This window comes from Arachis stenosperma, chromosome 10 (genome assembly GCF_014773155.1).
Source record: "Arachis stenosperma cultivar V10309 chromosome 10, arast.V10309.gnm1.PFL2, whole genome shotgun sequence".
In the NCBI taxonomy this organism is placed as follows: Eukaryota; Viridiplantae; Streptophyta; class Magnoliopsida; order Fabales; family Fabaceae; genus Arachis; species Arachis stenosperma.
The window spans coordinates 12,985,268-13,008,026 of NC_080386.1; the positions used below are offsets into that span (position 1 = coordinate 12,985,268).

The 22,759-nt window shown below is 35.4% G+C and overlaps 5 protein-coding genes across 8 annotated transcripts; 4 read left to right on the plus strand and 1 right to left on the minus strand.

Moving 5' to 3' along the window:
* Window positions 1-488: 488 nt before the first annotated feature.
* On the plus strand, window positions 489-1,865 carry LOC130956782 (uncharacterized). Its single transcript, XM_057883767.1, has 2 exons — window positions 489-1,344; window positions 1,492-1,865. Exons 1-2 carry the CDS (start codon window positions 489-491, stop codon window positions 1,863-1,865), a joined length of 1,230 nt encoding a protein of 409 aa, XP_057739750.1.
* A 1,821-nt stretch (window positions 1,866-3,686) lies between these two features.
* Window positions 3,687-10,240, plus strand: LOC130958150 (uncharacterized). 4 transcript variants are annotated; one of them, XM_057885087.1, is made up of 14 exons: window positions 3,687-3,860; window positions 3,947-4,018; window positions 4,087-4,159; window positions 5,011-5,150; window positions 5,489-5,590; window positions 6,385-6,456; window positions 6,558-6,649; window positions 6,745-6,826; window positions 6,915-7,007; window positions 7,223-7,287; window positions 8,160-8,172; window positions 8,261-8,341; window positions 9,401-9,509; window positions 9,627-10,234. In XM_057885087.1, exons 1-14 carry the CDS (start codon window positions 3,732-3,734, stop codon window positions 9,722-9,724), a joined length of 1,221 nt encoding a protein of 406 aa, XP_057741070.1. In that variant the 5' UTR covers window positions 3,687-3,731; the 3' UTR covers window positions 9,725-10,234. The 4 variants fall into 4 exon arrangements, with proteins under 4 accessions (XP_057741070.1, XP_057741072.1, XP_057741073.1 ...); XM_057885090.1 differs by having other exon boundaries at window positions 3,731-3,860; window positions 4,064-4,159; window positions 9,627-10,237; XM_057885089.1 differs by having other exon boundaries at window positions 3,722-4,018; window positions 4,064-4,159; window positions 9,627-10,237.
* A 4,188-nt stretch (window positions 10,241-14,428) lies between these two features.
* LOC130956783 (uncharacterized) lies at window positions 14,429-16,424 on the plus strand. The gene is made up of 4 exons (XM_057883768.1): window positions 14,429-14,763; window positions 14,999-15,271; window positions 15,368-15,524; window positions 15,642-16,424. Exons 1-4 carry the CDS (start codon window positions 14,429-14,431, stop codon window positions 16,422-16,424), a joined length of 1,548 nt encoding a protein of 515 aa, XP_057739751.1.
* Window positions 16,425-16,496: 72 nt separating this feature from the next.
* Window positions 16,497-16,886, plus strand: LOC130956784 (uncharacterized). The gene has a single exon (XM_057883769.1). It carries the CDS (start codon window positions 16,497-16,499, stop codon window positions 16,884-16,886), a length of 390 nt encoding a protein of 129 aa, XP_057739752.1.
* Window positions 16,887-21,849: 4,963 nt separating this feature from the next.
* LOC130956785 (uncharacterized) lies at window positions 21,850-22,419 on the minus strand. The gene has a single exon (XM_057883770.1). It carries the CDS (start codon window positions 22,417-22,419, stop codon window positions 21,850-21,852), a length of 570 nt encoding a protein of 189 aa, XP_057739753.1.
* Between the last annotated feature and the right edge of the window lie 340 nt (window positions 22,420-22,759).

The following is a 22,759-nucleotide window of genomic DNA, read 5'->3' on the forward strand; positions in this document are numbered from 1 at the left end:
TCAATGTGCAAAGAAGATGCACCAGTTTTCAAAGTATAAGGACTGTCAATTCTGTTTTATATGATACATTCCAAGAGGCATGTTCTGCCATGGGTTTTTTAATAGATGATAATGAGTTTGTCTTGGCCATTAATGAAGCGGCTGAGTTATCTTCTGGCGCCCAATTGAGAAAACTTTTTGTTTCATTGTTAATATCTGATTCTGTCTCTAGGCCCGTTTTAGTTTGGAATCAAACTTGGAAATATTTATCTGATGATATCATTTATTACAGGCGAAGTGAGCTTTATTTTCCAGGTATTTACTTAATCTTTAGTTTATCTTTTTTATTTATAGGATTAAGAAAAACTCTTAACAATAAATAAATAGAAAATGATATGCACAAAGTTTGGAATACATACATAGCATGATAGGAAAAATTTTCAAACAATACAAGTTTTTGATATCTTGATGAATTTACTAACTGAAAAAAATATATTGCAAGAATAACAATGACTGACGAAGAGTTACAAATATTTTGTCTAATAGAGATAGAGAAATTGCTACAGGCCAATGGAAAATCATTAAGAGATTTTGCTGGTATACTGCTTCCTAATGTTAATTTGGTCTCACAATTTAGTAATTCTATGGTGTTGCGTGAATTAGAATATGACATTTCTGTGATACTTGAAGAACACGATTCAAATTTTTCAAAGTTGAATGAAGAACAGAAGTCAATCTATGATAGGATTATACATTGTGTTACTAACAAGGAACACGGGTTGTTTTTCATTTATGGGTTTGGTGGGACTGGAAAAACTTTTTTGTATAGACTCTTATCTGCCATATTGCGTTCTCAAAGAAGAATTGTTATTAATGTTGCTTCAAGTGGAATTGCTTCATTATTGTTACCTGGTGGTAAAACAGCTCATTCTATGTTTGGTATCCCAATTGAATTGAATGAAGATACTATTTGTAGAATTCCGAAAGATAGTCCTAAGGCTGATTTAATTCGACTTGCTGAGCTGATTATTTGGGATGAAGCTCCAATGACTAACAAGTTGGCATTTGAAACTTTAGACAGAAGTTTTCGAGACATAATGACGTCGATTTCAGTGTCTAACAAAGATCTACCTTTTGGAGGAAAAATCATTATTCTTGGAGGTGATTTTCGACAGGTTTTGCCTGTTATTCCTAAAGCTTCTCGTGCTGAGATTGTTATGGCATCAATCAATTCTTTAATTCTTTGGAAGCACTTTGAAGTGTTGACGTTGACAAAAAATATGCGGTTAGAAAGTGCTACAAATCAATCAAATCTGGATGAATTGAAAAGGTTTTCAGATTGGATTCTTCAGATTGGAGAAGGGCGTATTGGGACAATAATTAACGAAAAGCTTTTAGTTCAAATTCCAAATGAGTTTCTGATTTTTCCTTCTGATAATCCAATTGATGATATTATAAATGCAATTTATCCTGACATAGTTAGAAACTTTGATGATACTGTTTTTTTCTAAGACAAAGCCATATTAGCTCCAACAGTAGAGATTGTTGAAGAAATCAATGATCACATTGTTCAATTACTACCTGGGACAGAAAAAGAGTATCTAAGTGCTGATTCTATATGTGGTAGTGATGCTTATTGTGACGTTGATGTTGATTGGATAAATACTGAGTTTTTGAATCAAATAAAATGTTCAGGGTTACCGAATCACTCATTGAAATTGAAGAAAGGTGTGCCTATTATTTTGTTGAGAAATATTGATCTAGCTGGTGGCTTATGCAATGGTACTCGCCTTATTGTTAGAGATCTAGGAACAAATGTGATTGGAGCTGAAATTGTCTCAGGGAGTCACATTGGAGATAAAGTTTTCATTCCTCGGATGAATTAAATTCCGAGTGACGCTGGGATACCTTTCAAATTTCAACAGAGACAATTTCCTATAAACTCGTGTTTTGCAATGACTATCAATAAGAGTCAAGGTCAAACTCTATCCAGTGTTGGACTGTTCTTGCGTCGACCGGTATTTTCTCATGGTCAACTCTATGTCGCTATTTCTCGAGTGAAGAGCAAAGATAGTTTAAGAATTTTGGTATCTGGCGAGGAAAATGATAATTCTACTTTAACTCATATTGTCGTATTTAAAGAAATATTTGATAAGATTTTATAATTTATTTTGTTTTGTTTTTATATTAATATTATTTTATGTGGTGGTTATTTTTTGTAATGATACTGCTTTATTGTATTAAATATAAAGATAAATTAGAATGTTAACCTATTTTATATGATTCAGTTTATTCAAATACGTTTTAACAAATTATTTTTCTATTTACTAAATTGTATTTTTATGAAAATATCTTTAAAAAGTTTTTTAATTGGTAAAATATTTTTTCTTAATATACTCTTAAATAATTTTTTATTTATTAAATTTTAATTTTACCAAAATTTTTTTAATAAAAATTATATTTTACTATTAATTTTCTAATATCAATGCACATTTTTTTAATATTAAATAAATTTTTTTTATCAATATTATATATATAACAATTAATAATAATAATTAATGAATTAATAAATAATTAATAAAACAAATTCTTTCAAATCAATAACCCACTAATCCTGAAATCCTAAACCCACTCTCACCTCTACATTAGAGAAAAGAGAGAAGCCACTCTCCACCAATTATTATTACTGTTTTAATTTTGATTCTCTATTCGTTTTATTTTTCATTTATATTTTTATGGTAAATTGCTAAAAGATAATTGAAAAATATTTTAGAATGTTATAGTATAATTTATTTACAATAAAAAAAGATAATTATAAAAAATAGCAAATTAATGGATTACATGTTTACATATAATCTTTTCACACTTTTTAAATTTGATCAAATTAAAAAATTAAATGATTTTTGAATTTATAAAAATAAATTATAAAATATATATTACTAAATTTACACTTTACTGTTTTTCATTTTTTTCTTTTAATTTTTTTTATCTTTTTTTTTCTTTTTCTTTTTCTATATTTTAATTTTTAATTTTTTTATTTTGTTTAATATATCTTTCAATCATTATTTTTTTAATATGTATGCATTTTGTTATATATATATATATATTTAGTTATTTATAAATGTATAAAATAATATACGCATTCTATTTTAACTAATTATATTTACTCGTTGTAATTAAAATATCAAATATTTATTTTTCATATCATGTATAAGACCGTACAATTGTACGGGTCTTCACACTAGTATTAGTATATTACTACCCACACGCGGCCACACCTGACTAATATATGCTCATATGTCATAAATCATGATGCAGGTGTATTTCATGGATTTTATATCATAAAAAAATGTAAAAATATATTTGTGAATTATAAATTTACGAGTAAAATATATCTTTTTGTATTTAAAATTTATTAAAAATGTTAAAAATATTTATAAATTTTATTCGTTTTAATTTGTTTTTAAAAAATTTAAAATTAATTTAACAATAATACATAATAATTATATTTAATTTACTTATATTAAAAGTTATTTTTGTAAAATTATCATTAAATTAGTACAAATAAAAAAATTTTAAAATAAAACTAAAACAAAATAACACTTAAAGATATTTTTAAAATTTTTTAACAAATTTCCAAAACAAAAAATATACCATACCATAAAATTAAATTAATGGAACGGCGTCGTCGACACTGGGGGCAGTAAACTAGTAGTAGTGACCGGCTTGCAGCTGAGGTAGGAAAGGTGAGAATGGAAGAGTTACGGAAGCTTGAGAAAGTGCAGAGGATGGTCCAATTCATGGAATCACGTGCCCTCCTCGTGACTCCATCCTCCAACGATCATGGCCACCGCTTCGTCGCTAATCTCATGCTCTTCTTGGTCAGTCCCCAAATCCGAAATCCCCACTCTATTCTACAATTCATAACCTCCGCTTTCTTCATTGCTCAAAACGACATGCGTTTCAGTTACAACCCTGCGGAGGCGGAGACCTTTCCATCAACGACAAGTGCTCATTGCTCTCTGACCTTATGCCTCGAGTGAGTTACACATCTCTCCTGATTGAATTAGAGTTCTTGTTTTAGTTTTCTTCTTTCATTTTTTGCAGCTCTCGTCTGAAGTTCTGGAAGAAGCGTCTGTTTGGATAAGTGAAGACCTCGTCGCCATGCAAGAAAACGATGGTATTTAATCTTTGCCGAAGCGGATATTTCTAGATTTCTTCCATTGCTATGTTGATTGGAGAGTTTCACCCTTTTTGTTATGGTAATTGGCAAAAGAGGGAAATCGAATTTGGAGGGAGTTTCTTTTTTTTTTTTTTTTTCAAGAAAATATATACTAATTTATGTGTCTGCAAAATACAATAAATATGATGATGAATTATTACGGAGACATTTCCAAAGGAAAAATGAAAGGAAGGGAAGATGGTAGTTCACTAATAAATGTTATTTGCTTAGTTTGGTTGTTCAAAATCATCTTGACGCGTAATAACTTTGAAATGCTCATAAAAATGAACGAGGGAAAGTTCAGTTTTTCAGCTTCTGAGTTGTAAATAGAAGGAAGGGAGATTTTTTTTTTTCGAAACCAGTAATCCTTTTTCGTTTCCTTCGCATCCAAGCGGTCCATTAGGGACTATAAATTTGTAACCTTGGTGGCATCATGGGGTTTCTTTTCTTTGGCCAAGATATAGTGATGCTTTTCTTTCCTTTCTCTTGTGATATCTAAAAACTTGAAGGACATTGAGTGAAATCGGAATATACAACAAATTTGTATCTACCTATGATGCGTGGCGGCACTCAAATACCTTCTACACCTGCCTTTACCATGGATTATTTGTATCTTCCTACTTACAACTTTGGCTGAATTTTATTGAAGATAACTTTGACATGTTGAAGACTCTTAAAATCTCAATTGGAATCCTCGTAGTAACTCCTGATTCATTCTATATTTCTCATTTCTTTCCTTCATATGCTTTGGTACATGCTTTAATTTCATCATATTATAGTAATTTTCTTGAATTTCCACTTCCATTTAGGTTTTCAACAAAATCATGTTGAAAATGCCTTCCATGGTTGCAATCAATTGGAGTATAATTTATTGCAAAGTTATAATGAAAACAAGGCCATGGTCAGTCTGGATTCCATGGAAAAAGCAAACTCCACCCTTGAGGATTTTGTAAGTATAGTTACAAAACAAAAACCTCTTCGCTGTGATCATGCTATTCTCATGTGTTGCTTGATGAATTTAGAAAATCTGCAGATAGTTGCATGTTGAATATCAGACAGACAAATTTTGGAATGCATAAACTAAGTTGATGATTATCTTAATAATTCTAGGTTTGTGGACTTTATGCTACTGTGTGCTGTATTAATTGAAAGATAAGGTGTGACATGTCTGGGATTTCAGCTTTCTTTATGGTATTAAGTTTTGTAGAATGTTTCATACTGTTTCAACAAATTAGCGTAGCTAACTTGCTCTGTCATTCAAATTGTAATGTAAACTTATTTTTCCAGTGCAGATCTTATTTCATGTTTCATGAATTGGATGTAACAAAGCCACAAACAGTCTTCAAATACTTGCCTATTCTTTCATTCACAGAAAGTTATATCTATCAGGTACATCCATACACATTAGATTGATGCTATTAAATTTAGCCATACTTTCTTTTATTCTTTTTTTTTCTTCCCTTAAATTTTTTGAAAGTGTGCTTGTACATGGGATTCCATTGCATGTGTGTAACAAACAATGAATGTAAAAACAAGTGTGGCTAGAAGGCCTAAAAGTTAGAGCACCTCAAGCAAGAGGTGCTTAAGACAACACCGGTTTAGGTATCATTTTGGCAATTGATGCAATGGATATTTAGTCAGATGGTGTAATTGGATAAAGTATATTATTTGACTGCAACTTAATGATTGATAAATCGCATTGGCTTGGATAACTCCTCATTGTCTCAGGTTTGACCTATTTAAGGACCATAATCTCAAATGCCAAAATGGCATTGTGCAACGGGCAACGACCCTGAACAGTTTCAGAGCAGCTCATATTTGCTTGGAGTTTGTGGACTCTAGATTCTTGACTAATATGATGAAGGCAGCTAAGGTTGAGAATTTGAAATCAGCCTTGGATGCCATTAGGATTTAGACTTTAGAGGCTTATTATGTTATTAGAAATGTCATGCATGGGTTTAGGTAGACTAGGTTAAAATTGGTAGCTTGGGCACTGAATTTGATGCAATATTTTCTTTTGCTAGGAAACATGTATTTTTGTTTGTTTGTTTGAGATTATTTGTGTTCATACATTTGACCATCTGATAATTTCGGAAATCGATATTCTGCAAAATTCTAAGGGGTCAGTAAGAAATCTGCAAAAGCTCCTATTTTGCTTAAAATTCACAGCTATTTATATGCAGCTTGATAAAATGAATGAGAAACTGCTGCCTACACCAACCAATGGAAAGTCTGTACATGGAGGAAAAGATGAGGTGATTGACTGCATTTGGAATTTATATAGAGGAAATTTGCTAATCTTAATGTTTAAAGTAATAATTTTCAAATTTCCAATATAATTAAATTTTGTTTGCAGAAAACAACCGAAGTGTTGGCTTCCTACTTTTCAAATGATCCTGTTCGACCACTGGTGGCACTTCTCAAACATAAAGGTCTTTTGACAGACAGGTATACATTCTGCCTTTGTAAAACACTCAAGACTCCTCGAGTAGCTGAGGATGAGATTAAGTTGGTACTCCATTCTTTTTGCTTGATGAGCTTAGGATAAGAGAAGAACTTACACTTGGAGATGAGTATTGGGCTCTTGAAAGAAAACTTTGTTACGCGCTTGTAAACGAAAAAGAGGTACACTTATAACTCAAGACAGGTATACATTAAACCATTTTCTTCAAAAAGTTCCCTATGTAGAATCTAATAAATAATTGTTACTTAGATTCTTATTGAAGATGTCATGAAGGCTATTCATTTGAAGTCTTTTGATTATCGAGTGTTGAATCTTCTCCTATATCAACTGCGAGGAGCTGAGGTACAAATAATAAGCAAAAAATGCTTTATTGATACTGCATTCTTCATCAAAATCTTAATCATTTTATTATGTGATTATATTCTGAGTTGGGCATCTTATTTTTTCTAAGATATTACTCGAAGGGGCAACATAAATTTGTGCATAAAGCGACATAACTTTTGTTAGCTGATATATATCTCATCAGGATAATTCTGTTCTGTGAATATGAGTTTAAGGTTGAGGAGTTGCATATGGAGTTTCTTTCAGTTTCAGAGTTCTTGGTGGAAGTTTCTGATGATCTGTAAGTACTTCTTTTGATTTTGTTGATGTTGGATAATATAATATCATATTTATGTATTCAAACATGGGAGAATTTTGTATTTGCCTCTCAAATGGTAATATTTTCTATTTTCATTTATATATGTTTAAATATCAGAATTTTTAGATATTCGGTAAAAATGCATTAAGGTGTATTGAAATGGTTGCATTATAAGGACTGCTTTTTGTTCTTTCATGCTTTTAACTCAAAAAGGTGTCCTTTCTACTTTCTTCTTTGGAATTAATGAAACTTTTACCATACTGACATTTATAAAAATGTAAGACCAATTTGTACCAACAAAAGTATTAACAATGGAAGAAAAATACATTGCCATGACAATTTTATTATTACTATGACAAGTATGTCTTTGAAAAAATTTGCAATGAACTTATAGGTCCTTAAAGAAAATAAAGTATCAAATAGGTCCCTAAACAGTTTTTTGATGGACTTATAGGTCCCTGACAAAAAAATACCAAATAAGTTTCTGAAAAATTGAATGTTGGACTTAAAGATCCTTGAAAAATTGCAATGTTAGACACGGTTCATCATTCTGTCAAGGATCTATAAGCCCACTAATGCAATTTTTTAGGGATTTATTTGATACCTCTTTATTTTTTTCCCCAGAGATCTATAAATCAATTTCAAATTTCCTAAACGACTTGCTTGGTATTTTTATTTTTCTTGGGACTTGTCTTATTACTCTTATTTTTTAGTGTGTTTTATAAGGCTGTTTCCAATCCCCATTTTTATCCCAAACTCACTCTTGGTTAATTTGGTTCCTCTTTGCTGTTCTTGTTGATGTTTAATTTGTTTGTAAATACACAAATATTGATTTCATACTAATAATCTTGCAGGTATGATTATGAGGTGAGTTCAGTAGTACAAGTCTTTTAACCTTTGGTCATCATGCTCTTGTCTGGATCTTAATTCGACTAAAAGCCCTCATATCACACAGGATGATGTTTTAGAGAATAATTTCAACATTTTGCGGATGTTTGTCAGAATATATGGAGCTTCAACTGCTCCAGCTATGTTGGTCAGTATTGCAAAGTCTAGCTAGAATTGGCATTACTAATTTATATATTTTCTTATATACTCTTGCGGAATTTAGAATAGGTTGGAGAAGCTGGAAAATCAAACAAGCTTCTTGGATTGCTTATTTATATAATTGATTATATGAGAATCAACTTATGTTTATGGTAAAATAGGGTTAGAATGATTATTTAATCATATGATGTTTCAATAGTTAGGGTCAATTTGATTAAGTAAAAGGAAAAGGAAAATGAAAAAGATTCTGTGTATTGTATAAAAAGCTTTTTTGAAATGATGTCCAAAACGCAGCTTATGATTATTTTAAAGAAAAAGCCTAAGTATTTGGTACAATAATTTTGCCCACCAAATTATTCAAACACTCAGACAACTTTTCAATAAGGAAACAAACATGTTTTGGTAGCTTCCACCCCTAGAAAAAACCCCTCCTCGTTCTCTCAATCTTGTGGTAACTATATGTTATAGAGGTAATGTTTATTTTAGTCCTTGAATTTGAATGAATGATTAAATTTGGTCCCTAATTTTTCAAAATGATCATCTAAGTCTTTCAGTTTTGGAAATGTGACTTTCTAGTCCTTGTGCAAACTTCTGATTCACGACTATTAGTATAGTCCTGATATTGACAATTAAATGTCACCTTAGCACTGTAATGGCTATTTAGCATGGATAGTGGATACCTTTTAATTGTGGTCAATAAAGTGATCAAAGTTGGTTCATATGAATTAAATATTATCTACTAAGTTTGATTTAATTAAGTTCCATGAACCAATTTCGGACATCATGTGAAATACAATTAAAAAGTGTCAACATTACGTAGCCATTATAGTATCATGGTAACATTTAAACTGTCCACATCAACATTATATTAACGGATGTGAAACAAAGGTTTGGCCAGGGACTAAAGGAATTGAGGTTTTGAAAGTGTGGAATTAAGTTGTTTATTTTAAAAAGTTAATGATCAAATTGATTCATCTGACTAATTTCATGAACCAAGATGAACATTACCTTATGTTTTATATATATTCCTCTGGTATGAACATTTCAGGCTAAGTGCATTGGCGAGGCTGAAGACAAGTATGACAGTTTGCTGAATTCACTGGATCCACAACTGTCTCAGAGTTACCAGAAAAGATGTGCAGAAGCCACTAAAGAAGGTTATTTTGAACTTCGATGGGTTCATTCTTCTCGATTAATATTGTTAGACCTCAAACTGTAGGCTACCAGTGTTTTGTTTTGGTTTATTGGCAACGGAATTTTCCTTTTTTATATAGGTGGAAAGGTGTCAGAGCACCCTCTTGGCACGTGGGTGATTCCAACCGTGATTCCAGATGAGGAACTGTATCGGTCAAAATTGAAGTCTGATACTTAGTAATGGAAACCTGAACTGTGTTAATGGCACTTGGATCTTAACTTGTTGACTCAAAACAGGTTATGTTGGATTCAGAAATAATCAAGAAAGTTTGTGTCTAAAGTCTAAACCCTCGTAAGTTAAAGGTTATATAGACTAGGAGCATTAGGTATACAATTCGAGAGTTCTGGAGGTACCAATTTTTTATGACTTAAGCTTCCGGATCTGGAATTCTGAATCCTATATTACCTTAATTTGGCTTGAGGAATTTTGACTTTATGCTTAGAACTTATATTTGTGACTACCGAAAGAATGAATTTACTTACTTACCAGTTATTCACTTGACTATTTCGAGGTTGTTATGGGAGGGTTTCTGGACTAATCCATTTGTGCATGTATTATGATTTGTTTTCTAAATCAAGAAATTGTAAATGAAATTATTGTGCGAAATCGCACAGCATGCTTAACATTTTTCATACAAAGTTGAGCCCCTTCTTTTGCTTACAAAGTGGAGCTCTTTTGTTTTTGAACTTTTTGAACCTTGGCAAGAAAAATAGAGTTAATATTCAAATTGGTCTTGAAGTTATATTCGTGTTTCAATTTGGTCTTCAAAGTTTCAATTTATTCGATTTGTTCTCCCAATTTGGATTTGTAACTCATGTTAGTTCTTGATTTTGTTTTCGTTACAAAACTGCTAACGGAACGGCATGCTGAGATAGACTGATGGTTATCATGCTAAACTCTCTAATGGCTATTTCACGTGGTAATTGAAATTTTTTACCTCAATTTAGAAGTCTTTAAAACTCTTAAGCGAAATCAAGACTAGGGTTTTAAATACTTCACATAGAGTAAATTGAGGTAAAATAAATTTTAATTGTCACTTTAGCTAGTCATTAGAAAGTCTAGCAAGATAGTTACTATTCTATATAAGCACACCATTAATAATTTTATAATTTTAAGGACTCAATTAAAATTTTGGGGACTAGATTGATGTACGCATGTAACTTCAGAAACTAATTTGAGTATTAATTCAGAAAAATGGTTCATTTATAGAAATTCGGATAGTACTTTTTCAGTTAGCTGAAGGAAATTCTTTGCTTCAGTTGTGATTATCATAATATTCAGAAGAGAGTCTAGGTGAAGAGAATTGAACCCTAAAAATAACAATTTGATTAAGTTTGAAAAATATGTAAGGTTTTGGCTTTTTCTCATTATAGCAATTTGATTGATTATAGTCACTTTAATTAAATACCACAATCACACTATAGAAATCACATTTATATATAACTCAACATGTAAATAGAAGTAAATAACAAATCATGATCTACAAATATTAGCTAGTATTTTTTGCAAACGGTTTAACATTTTTGGTGTAGCTGTCATGATCATATTTTTAGATAATACTTTTAAATAAATTATGCTGGTTTTGTACATTGTTATTAATTTATTAAATTTTTTTATTAAAGATTAATTTTCTTAAAAACTAAAATATATTAGTACCAATTTTGATATTAGTCTCAACTCTCAAATATACTTCAACCACCTTTATAAACAACCACTCAAACACAAATAAATAAACCATTTAATACTTTTGAAAATCATATAATGATCTATTATAATAAGTTAATTACAACTAATTCTATTATAGTTAAAATATTAATTCTAGTTAAATTTAAGCAACTCAAATTACTAATATAGTCAATAATTAGATTAAAATATCAACTAATCAGAAGTTAACACATTACATAGAATAAGTTGAATGTTATTTTAAAGAGAGCTAGATCATAGTTATCAAATTCAGACTAAACCGGCCAGTTCGATAAAAAAACTGATAAATTGGACTTTAAATCGGTCCGGATTAACATTCTAACCAGACAAGCAAACGAATCGGTCAAACTCGAAAAATCCGGTCAAATCCATCCTAAACCGAGAATTGAACCGTTGACCCACTAACGTGAGCACGCATCAATCAAATTTCAAAAAGTTGAAGGATATGGTATGCGTTAGGTTCAAACTTGAGACCTTCAACGTATAAAGAAGTTTGCAACCACTAAACCAAGTTTAGTCTTTATAATATATGGTGCCTTTATATAAATATATTACAAACTATTAGACATATTCTAATTAATAACTTTATGTATTAACTCTTTTAGTCATGCAAATTTAAGATATTTTTCATCTTTTTATTCTAATGAATAGTATTCATATTAATTTAATTTATTTTTTATTTTATATTTACTCTTTCTTAAATTAATTATTTTTAAATTATATAATTATTAAAATAAACATTGAACTTTGTTAAATATCTATAAATTAAAAAAGATAAGCAAAAAAATTTTATTAATCATAATATATTTTTGTTATTGGTAATTATTTGACATCTATTAATATTAATATTTTTCAACATATATTTAAATAATGTAATAGATACCAATTAATTAATAAATTAGAAAATAAATTAATTTAATATAAAAAAAATAAATTTTATATAATTATTTAATTATGACCGAATTAACCGGTTTAATCTGTGATCTACCGGTTAAACTAGTGATTCAGTGCCCAAATAATTTGGCCAGGTCAATTACCGATTCGATTCTGATAACTATGACTTAGATAGAATTTGAGTAGCAAAAAGAAAAACAAAAAAAACAGAAAAAAATCTTTTAAATGGTCCTTGAATGTGATGTGGATCTCCCAATTTGAATGATTCCTCTCACGTTTTCTTCTCTCTCTACAGCCTATACAAGAAAAAAAAAATATCCATGACTCGTGATTAAATACTTTCTCGGGCACGGATTCAGTACACCGAAGACGTTTGCGCACCGAAACGCTAAAAACTTGTTTGGCTTATTGGTGCGCGTTTTTATTGAGGAGTTATTAGATCTTTTATATTTTTTTAGTCCAACGGTCAAGATCATTCTAAATGTAATTTAATGTGATTGGCTAGCTAGTACTTTTTGCAGCTTTTGTGTTAGTGGGGTTACTTTAAAAATATTATTTTCTTGATAGTTATTGTTGTTATATCAGAAATATATATGGGTTTATATCAAAAGATTAGAAATATGTAAATCTAAATTAATTAGAGTTAAGTATCTCCTGTTACGTTAAATGCCACCTTTAGCTCCCTCTTCACCCTCAACTCCTTCCTCTTCTCCCTAATCTCCGCCACAACCTCATGCACCCCAGCATCAACCATATGGTCGGAGATGAGCTTGAGGACTCCAGCGAGGTTGTCGGAGAAAAGCTGGGAGGACTGGGAAACGGGGTCATCGGCGAGAGAAAATAGTGACTCGAAGTTGTCACAATGAGAGAGGATGTAGGATTGGACCTTGGATCAGATCTAAAGGGAATGTGATTCTAGTCGCTGGATGAGGAGGCGGAGATTCAGTGTGGAGAGCAGCATTGTTGGATCAGAGAGGTCGTGCATCGAGAGAAAATAGACCTCGAGCATTGATCGCGTCAAAGATCGAATCCATCAGAGGGTTGAGAGAGAGGGAGGGATAGATTGAGGGTGCCGGCAGCTATGGATTCCAATTCCATTCCTCTCTCTTCTTCTCCATCATTTTTCTAATCGTATTCTCTTTCTCTCTCTTTCTGTCCCTAATTTTATACAAAATCAAAACAAATTAAGAAACAAATTTCTATTCAGTGAAAAGCGACCAGCTTTAGGTACCCTTTTGATCGAATTGATGGACAGAATGACCCTCTGATTTTATTTTGATTCCGTTTCTGTCTTTGTTGAGGATCCAATTGAGGGTTTCGATGGTTAACTGTAATCACTATGGACAAATACGAGGCTGTAAAGGATTTGGCAGCTGGATATTTCGGTGTTGTCAGGCTCATGAGAAACAAGGTTTAGTAATTTTTATTAATTATAGTAATATAATCCGAGGGAAAGCTTGACCCACCACCACCACACCTTCGAGGAGAAGTTTGCTTATAGCATCTCTCATCTCCATAAAAACCTCTATTTTCTACTAATTGACCATTGAACTCACCAGAACCTGTTTCAGAAGAATGCTCAATACAATCCATATTACTCCAATTCCTTGAAATCTCTAAAAACTCTACTACCCCCAAATCAAACAAGATTCCAGATTTAGATTACTGTTCCAGCATCATAACCACCAAAATATATACAAATACAGTTTCAATTTCAAATCACTGCTAACTCCAAGGTTCAAAATTCTGAAGCAATCCTAGTGACAACCATGAAATGCGTTGCGTGATTCTACTCTTGTTTTTGCACTTGACTGGTTGACTATTGACCAGAAGATTTAAAGTTTAAGTGAAATTTACGTAATTCTATTTTAAAATGAACAAATCGTACCCAGATTCAACTCTTCAATGAACATTGCAGAGCAGGGGAGAATGTGGTGGGCTATCACTACAGAAACCAACCAAAATGCCTCCCACCCTTCCGTAGTAAATGGGCAGATTCCATTTGTTATGTTAATTTTATTGGATTTTTTATTTTAATAAATAAAATAAATGTAATATTTACCAAAATAAGTAATTTTACGAATATTTACCGATTTAAACTCCCTTGCCATATCTCGTTTACACTGTGAACGAGATGATTTTTCACATATCTCGTTTATACTGTGAACGAGATAATAAAAGACAAATATTAAGCATCTATAAAAGGATGTGTAACCCTTGGTATTCTCCACACACATTTTATATCCTTTTTCTGTCTCGTTTTTCTCACAAAAACAAAGCTAAATGGCCAGTAACAATTCATTCATCGTTGTGCTTGTTTATCCCAATTGTCGTATGAGAAATAGCGACAACAGAGTGACATTTGAGTATCAGGATCCGATATTGTTTCCCACTCAGCGTGTGGAGACGTTGTCGGATTTAAAAAGTTTGATATTGAGCAAGCTCGATGGTACACAAGCGAGGGAGATAGGTAGGGTGGGGTATAGGTTGCTGGCACCCATGGGAAATGGAGTCTTCCGGTTTCGATTATTCCGACTTCATGGGGACGAGCATGTGCGACTGATGTTCGACATTCATGGGAGGATCATGTGTGAACAGGTAATGGAGCTATCCGCCAGGTGGGTCACGGTGGTAGTGGGGGTTCCGTACATGAAACCTATGTGCAGGACTATTGACCTCTCACCCCACCGCCCATTCATGTCGCGATTTCGGAGCATGAGGCAGAGGAGGGTGAGGAGGAGTCAGACGAGGATGAGTTTGTGCCGGAGACACCTGCCGGGGCTGTGGCGCGCCATGTGCTGCCTCCACTCACTCGATTCCGGTGCTATCGGCTGTGCCAAGTCACTATCACAGTCTAGATTTGGATGCCATGCATGAGAGGACCCCGATTTTTGACACCAGTGAAGTGAATTACAACCTAGACGATGGTGTAGAGTTTCGGGTCAAACACATGTTCAGAAGTCGAGAGGCGGTGCTTCAAGGTGTGAAGAACTACAGTATTTGCGGGAGTGCTGAGTATCGGGTGATCGAGTCCGACCGGTTAAAGTACCATGTGCAACGCCGTCAAGCCGACAGTGGGTGTCAATGGAGCCTCCGTGTGGCCCTTCGTCAGAATCTCGGTTACGGGTAAGTTCAAATTTAATTGTGAATTTGAGTACTTTTGTATGATACGTGATGTAGGTTAGAGATATAGTGTAAGCATAAATTTTTTGTTGTAATTAGGGAGGTTCGGAGTTTTGGTGGACCACACAGCTGTCTAGCACCCACCATGTCTCAAGACCATTGTCAGTTAGATAGCAGTCTCATCTGCAGGGTCATATTGCCCTTGATTCAGTCCAACCCCTCTGTCAGCATCCCGATTTTCCAAGCTGCGGTCCAGGCAAGCTATCACTTCAAACCCTCATACAGAAAGGTGTGAATGACAAAGCAGAAAGCAATTGTATGGATCTACGGTGGTTGAAAAGAGTCATACAACAAGGTGCCAAAACTGCTTTAGGCAATGCAGATCTGTTTTCGCGGCACCATATGTGACCTACGCATCAAATCGTACTACAATGGACACCTCATGGTGCGCTACTGCAGCATGTTCGACAAAGTATTTTGGGCTTTCTCGTCATATGTCGAGGCCTTCAAGCATTGTAAGCCGTTTGTATCCGTAGACGGCACGCATCTGTTTGGCAAGTATGGTAGAGTAGTGTTACTTATTGTGGTGCCGCAAGACGGGAACATCAATATACTGCCAATTGCTTTTGCCATTATTGAGTCTGAGAACACCGAGTCATGGTCATTCTTTCTTACTAATTTGAGGTGCCACGTCACCCCACAAGACGGCTTGCTGGTTATATCCGACAGATCTCAGGCCATCAAGGCCACCTTAAGCTCTAATGACAGTGGTTGGCATCCCCTTAGGGCGTTTCATGCTTACTGTATCAGACACATGGCAGCAAATTTTATGAGCCGGTTCAAGTCAGCCGAGGGCAAGCGATACCTCATAAACGCTGCTTATAGTCCCAGTCAGGCCGGGTTTGAGTGGTACATGGATGCATTGAGAGGCGTCTCTCCGGCGATGGCGGACTGGGCTGATCATTTCAAAAAGGAGATTTGGCTTCAGCATTACGACAGTGGCCGAAGGTTTGGACACATGAACACAAATCTGTCCGAGTGCATTAATGCTGTGTTGAAGGGAACACGCTATTTGCCCATTTCGGCCATTGTGCGGATAACCTATGAGAGACTACAAAAGTTTTTTGTTACAAAGGGTAAGGAAGCGCAGAGCTAGTTGGCGGCTGGAAACCGCTTCTCACAGAGACTCTTGGCCGCCATTGAGAAGAATAGGGAAAGCATTCCGAAGATGCGTGTGACCCATTGCGATAGACGGGCCTCCGTGTTTGTTGTGGAGGAACTAGAGCCGTTCGAAGGATGGGGGCATGGTTCCTTTTGGGTTCGGCTTTCGGAGGGTACATGTGATTGTGGATTATTCCAGTCTCTCCACTTTTCGTGCTGGCACACACTTCCCGGATGCGCCGCCACTAGCATTGAGTGGGCCCCGTATGTGCATCCAGTCTACAAGCAGGAAGCTGTGTTCAAGGTGTACGAGATGGAGTTTCCACCCATTTCTGATGAGTCACTGTGGGTTGAGTGGCATGGGACGATGCTACGTCCTAACCCAGCCATGCGGCGAAAGGCGACCGAAAGATCAGTGTCCATCAGATTCCAGAACGATATGGATGACGTCGAATGACAGGAGAAGCGGTGTGTCTTGTGTAGGCAAGTCGGCCATACTAAACGGGGTTGCCCTAATCAACCCACCAGAGATGCCTAGGCCATTTTAGTTTGGATGTACTTTACTGCTGTTTAAGTTTTGAATTGAAAATGTACTTTACCTCTGAAGATGTCACATTTTAGTTCTTATTGTCACTATTACATTCTATGTTTTAGCCATGCTGGAGATGACATTTCTTGACTTCGAGTGCCGTTTTTTAAGTTTAAATAGTTTGTCATGATAATTATGAATTTTTTGTAACTATGAAAATAAGGCAAACTAGTAAGTAACAATAAACATAACATCAATCCAACCAAAATAAAAATAACATCAATCCAACTAAAAAATAATATATAGTTCATAACTACGTAAATATATACAATCCAACTAAAGTAAAGAAAAAATACACAAAAAAGACAACGTAAACATCATCTGTGGTGGGGATCCTGGTAGTGGCGTATGTGCCCGGTGCCACATGGTGGAGGCTGAGCCTGCACTGAGGTCGAGACGGCCTAGGGTCTCCGACTGACATTGTCGGGGCAGCCGACTGCTGGTGCGGTGGGGCATGGTATGGCTGCCCTCCCCCCCCCCCCCCGACGGTGGACCCGTGGCGTACTGATGTAGCTGTAGCTGAGGATGCGAAGGTGACGTTGATGGAAGGGTGACTGGCGACTGGGATGAGGTCAGATATATACCGTAGTCGTGGGAGGGCGGGGTCACATACTGGCTACCCAGCCGAACACCCGACCTAAACGATGATGCAGAAACCAATGATATCTGGGGAATCCAGGAGGACATGTGCGCGGGACCTGATGGATGCTGGTACTCCCCGATACCAACCTCCCTACCTGTGCAGAACGACTAGGCTATCTGATCCATAGTGATAGGTGGGGCATCATCAATTAGGATCTTGTCAACCATCTCCTCCTCCTCCTCCTGATGGGTACCGGATGAACTGCCCTCATACCAAACAGGAGGTGATATGTCCCAGTCTCCCAGAGGCTACTGACCGCTGCTCCCAGATGCATGCCAAGCTCCATGTGACGGGGGATGAGGAGGTGGTGGAGATGAAGCCTCTCTGTCCTGTGCGATGTCTCCATGCTCCTCTTGATGGGCGTACTCCACCTCCTCATCAGACTCAACGCCGACCCCCAAATGTCGTGGCCGGGCCCTCTCCCTCTTCACCAGCTCGCCAGGTCGACGCTCTCTATGGCCTCTGTCCCTTCGAGCAGGTCGTCGAGTATCATCCCTACCCTCTCTCACACGTCGACGTCGATCCGGCACACCCCGAGGAAGGGTGAGATCGTCCCTGGGCTGGCTGACAGTGGGCTGTACGTCGGGGGGCAACTCCGCCAGCCTCGGGTCCTCCAGTACCTCCTGCCCCCACAGATGCCTAACACGGCAAGCCCCACACCACCAGTCATAGTACTCTAGGTTCGGCCTGGAATCGAAGGTGTGATGCACAGTGATCCGGCGACCGGGATCAAACCTCTGGTGCCATCTATCGTACCACTCCTTCAGCTTCAGCAGCCACCATACATCCTCACCATGACCAGTGGTAGTCAGGTACCTGTCAATAAAAATAGTGTGTTAAATTCTTCCTTACTTCATAATAACTGAACTCTAACAACAGATATGTAAGTGGAAATATAACAGCAATATCACCTATCAAGATTTACCGGAGTGCCTGATACCTGCTGCTCTCCATTGAACTGCTGTTTCACCCAATCAACGTGATGAAACCGGACGATATTAAAGTACAATAGCGGGGCGGCTGACAACCATGTCCCCCACTCCGCCTCCTCACAAAACCAGGGCAGACACAAAGCCTGCATGGCAGGGTCATCGTAGACTCTCCATGCAAACTGAAGAAAGAAAGTATTCGACATAATACAAACACAATTATTATACGAAATCTATCTAATTATCCATATAACAAGCATACTAAAGCATATGATATCTATCTATTTATCCAAAAATAAAAACATAAGTATTTTAAAACTAACCTCGTCGAACCGTAGCCGGTTGATTCCAACGTAGGACCCTAGCCTCATGTTGATCCCTGCTCTGCTGCGACAATCCAACCAACCTAACACATTGCAGGAGAGCATATACAGTTTGTTAAGTAACATACCAAAAGAATTAACAAAATTATTTAACTAAAATACATAAATAGACATTTCTCACCTCGCAGCCAGAGGATACTGGTAGACCTCTCTATCTGGTGGACACTGCTGAGAAAATCTTTGATAGATCAAAGAGATCAACAGCGAAGTGCAGCCAGCAAAATTCGTGATGCCCTGATGTATCGCCGAACAAAGTGACTGATACGTACAGGCCAGCACAGTCGAGCCTCAGAAAAACACCCTACACTCCTCAAAGTCCTGGAGCAACGGTAGCCAACAAAAGTGCACCAGATTGTTAGAATTATCGGTCATCAAATACTTTCCAATCAGTAACATGATATAATACCTGGCGTACTGTCGAGGGTCTCATTATTGTCTGTCGGGGGCAACTGGCAGACACGATCCCGCAGCCACCCAAGCTTCAGCGTGAAAGACTCCTCCTCTGCTCCGCCTGCTGTGCTGCCACGGGAGGCCTGGTGCCGAGCAGCTGCTCCACCAACTCCCACGTCTCCGTATGGTATCACCTACCAAAGTCACGAAGGCACCCACCGACAGGGTTACCGTGTGCGCGTAGGCTTAGGTGGTACGCCACGTCCTGCAGGATGATAGTGACCTCACCCCACGGGAGATGAAACGTGTGCGTCTCTAGACGCCATCGCTCCACCAGTGCCGAAAACAGAGAATTATCAAAAGTAAAATCCCTGAGGAGCACCGTGTCACCAAATCTGGCCTCAGCCAGATACGGGACGATGGCGTCCGATGGAGGTAAAGTATGGCTCACTCGCTGTGGAAGTAGGAGCCGAGGCCTCTGGAGAATGAAAAAAATAGCCTTAAAAATACAATATTTCAACTTTCTAGCCTACACATGTCTCTACATTACATATTCGATAATAGACAAATCCTAACTATAGCGTTATAAATACTAACAACATAGTACAGGAATAACAGAATTCCAAACTAATAATTATGTCATACCAACCTAGCACAAGCGAATGGAGTTCTAAATTCCTCCTACAGACCTAACTCCTAATTCATATAACTACATTCCAGTTCTTCATGACTACCCTAACAATGGCCACATCCTCAAATTAAACAAACATAACAAAACTAACCTCGAAGTCGGCCGCTCCGGTGTAATGTGTCGTCTCGTTCAGCTTGTTGATGTCTCTGTCATCCCCCGCTTGGCGTGCCATCACCGATTCGGTCAAAGGTATTGTCAGAAAGGGTTAAAAAAGGAAAGAAAGAGGTTGACAAAGTCAAATTAGGGTCCGGAACTAAGCTGTGAACGACTTCTATATATAGGTGCGGACATGCCATATCTCGTTTATAGTGTAAACGAGATATACACCTGTCACGCTGAAGTGTGTAAACAAGATACGTGAAAAATTATCTCGTTCACAGTGTAAACAAGATGTGGCAATGAAATTTAAATCGATAAATATTCATAAAATTATTTATTTTGATAAATATTATATTTATTTTATTTATTAAAATAAAAAATCCTAATTTTATTAACTATAGTAATATGTTTTGGAAATTAATATTTTTAGGTTAATTTTATTAATTATAGTTTAATGATATGTGTGTATTTGGATTAAAGTTTGTAAACAGAAATTTGTATATAATTGATTTTGCAAAATTAATTTTGATAAAAAAAAAATGAGTTGGAATTGACGTGGTTTATGTTTGACAATTTTTATATTAAAATAGATTATAATAAATTAAATGTTGTTTGGATTATATTATTCAAAATCACTTATAGATATTATCTTATAATTTTATTTTAGATATTTAAATAAATTTTAATACTCTATTTTTCAGTACTCTCAGTACTCTTTAGTACTCTAATAGAATTAATAAAATCATAATATAAAGAAAAAAGTATTCCATCCAAAAAAATAACTGTTAAAAGTTTATATAAACGAAAAATAATAAGAATTCTATAAAAAAATAATAATATGCATGAGAGAGCATTAGAGAATAAATATTATAAAAAAATAATAAAATTAATCACATGAACAATGAAGGATAATATTGATAAATAGAAAAAAATTTCAATCTAACGTGAAAAAGTGAACGCAAAAGCTAGAATTTATAGTTTTCGATAAATCTGGGTTAAAGGGTAGAATCACGTTTACGTTTAGAAAAAGAATTTCATTAACCATAATAATTTTATTAATTATAGTAATATAATCTAAGAAATTAAAAAAATTTTAAAATAATCTTATGAATTATGTTAATATGATATGAAAAATTAATTATTATATTAAATTAACTTTATTAATTATAGTAATATGTTATAAAAATTAGTATTTAAAAAATAATATTATAAATATTTTCTCCTGACATTATTTAAAAAAATTATTTATGGATAAAACAAAATTATATTGTTTATAAACACAATAATAAAATTTTTTGTATTAACATAATGTTCCTATAATTTATTATAGTGTTATGTTGATTTGATTTGATTTTTCTATTTTATTTAATTTATTTTAATAATTTATCATTTTAAAATTACAAAATTCTTAATTTAAAATTTAGATGAATATAATTTGAATTATCTTTTTAAGTCAATCCAATACCAATAAACGTAATCATATTATTGTAATCACATGGTTAATTATGTTTTTTTTTTCAAAGTTAAAAAAGACTTTTATTGCATCATAAAAGTGGTACAAGTGTCCAAATGCAGGACATGAAATAGAAAAATGGGGGTTTTCCAAATAAAAAACTCACTAAAGGCAAAGTGAACAAAACTGAACCAAACTTAGAAGGGAGAATTGGAAAAAAAACAAAAACCTAAGACAGTGAGTTTAGGCTAGAGAAGTGAACTGTTGTGCCAGGGTTACCGACATTTGAAGCGTCTCTTCCGGCATTTGGTTTGTGTGCTCAAAGACCCAAAGGTTTCTTGCCTTCCATATGTTCCAACAGATACTTGCCACAAGACCCATCAACCTCTCTCCATCATGTTGCCACTCAAGCTTTGTCTTCAATTCTTGCCACCATTCAAAGAACTGGTCACCGGTAGGATGTGGAAGGTGCAGGTAAATCTGGCTTCTACTCCAAATGTCTTGGGCTTTGTTGCATGTAATTAGGCAGTGGGTGATTGACTCTGATTGTGTGTGACAATAAGGGCAAAGAGGACTTGTACTTGGAAATCTGCGATGGATGAGTTCTAGCACTGGAATTCGACCATGGAGGCATTTCCAGAGGAACATCTTCACGCTGGGAGTGACTTTCAGCTTCCCCAAGTGCTGCCAAATATGCTTTTGCTTCATGTTGTCAGGGCAGTGCTCTAATGGAGGGTGAAAAAATAGGTAAGCAATGTTATAACCTGAGGCTGTGTCATACTTTTTAGATTTCTTGAGGCTCCATTGAAGCATATCTTCTCCATCTACAGGTTGAATTGAATAGATTCTGCTTTGAATTTCAGGGGGGAAACTGTTGGCAATCAGGTTGTGGTTCTAATTTCTATCAGGCAGCATAAGATCTTTTACCCAGAAGACCGGATTCTGCGGGATAATAGGTTGTGACAAAGGGATACGGAACGGATACGGCGGAGGTAGCCAAGGGTCGCTAAATACTCGGATGGAACTACCAGATCCAACCCTCCAATTTAGGCCTTTTTCAACAACCGTTCGGCCCTCTAAGATGCTGCACCAGCCCCAAGAAGGTAAGCCTCCTAACTCTGCACTCATCGCATTGCTGTACTTAAAGTATTTA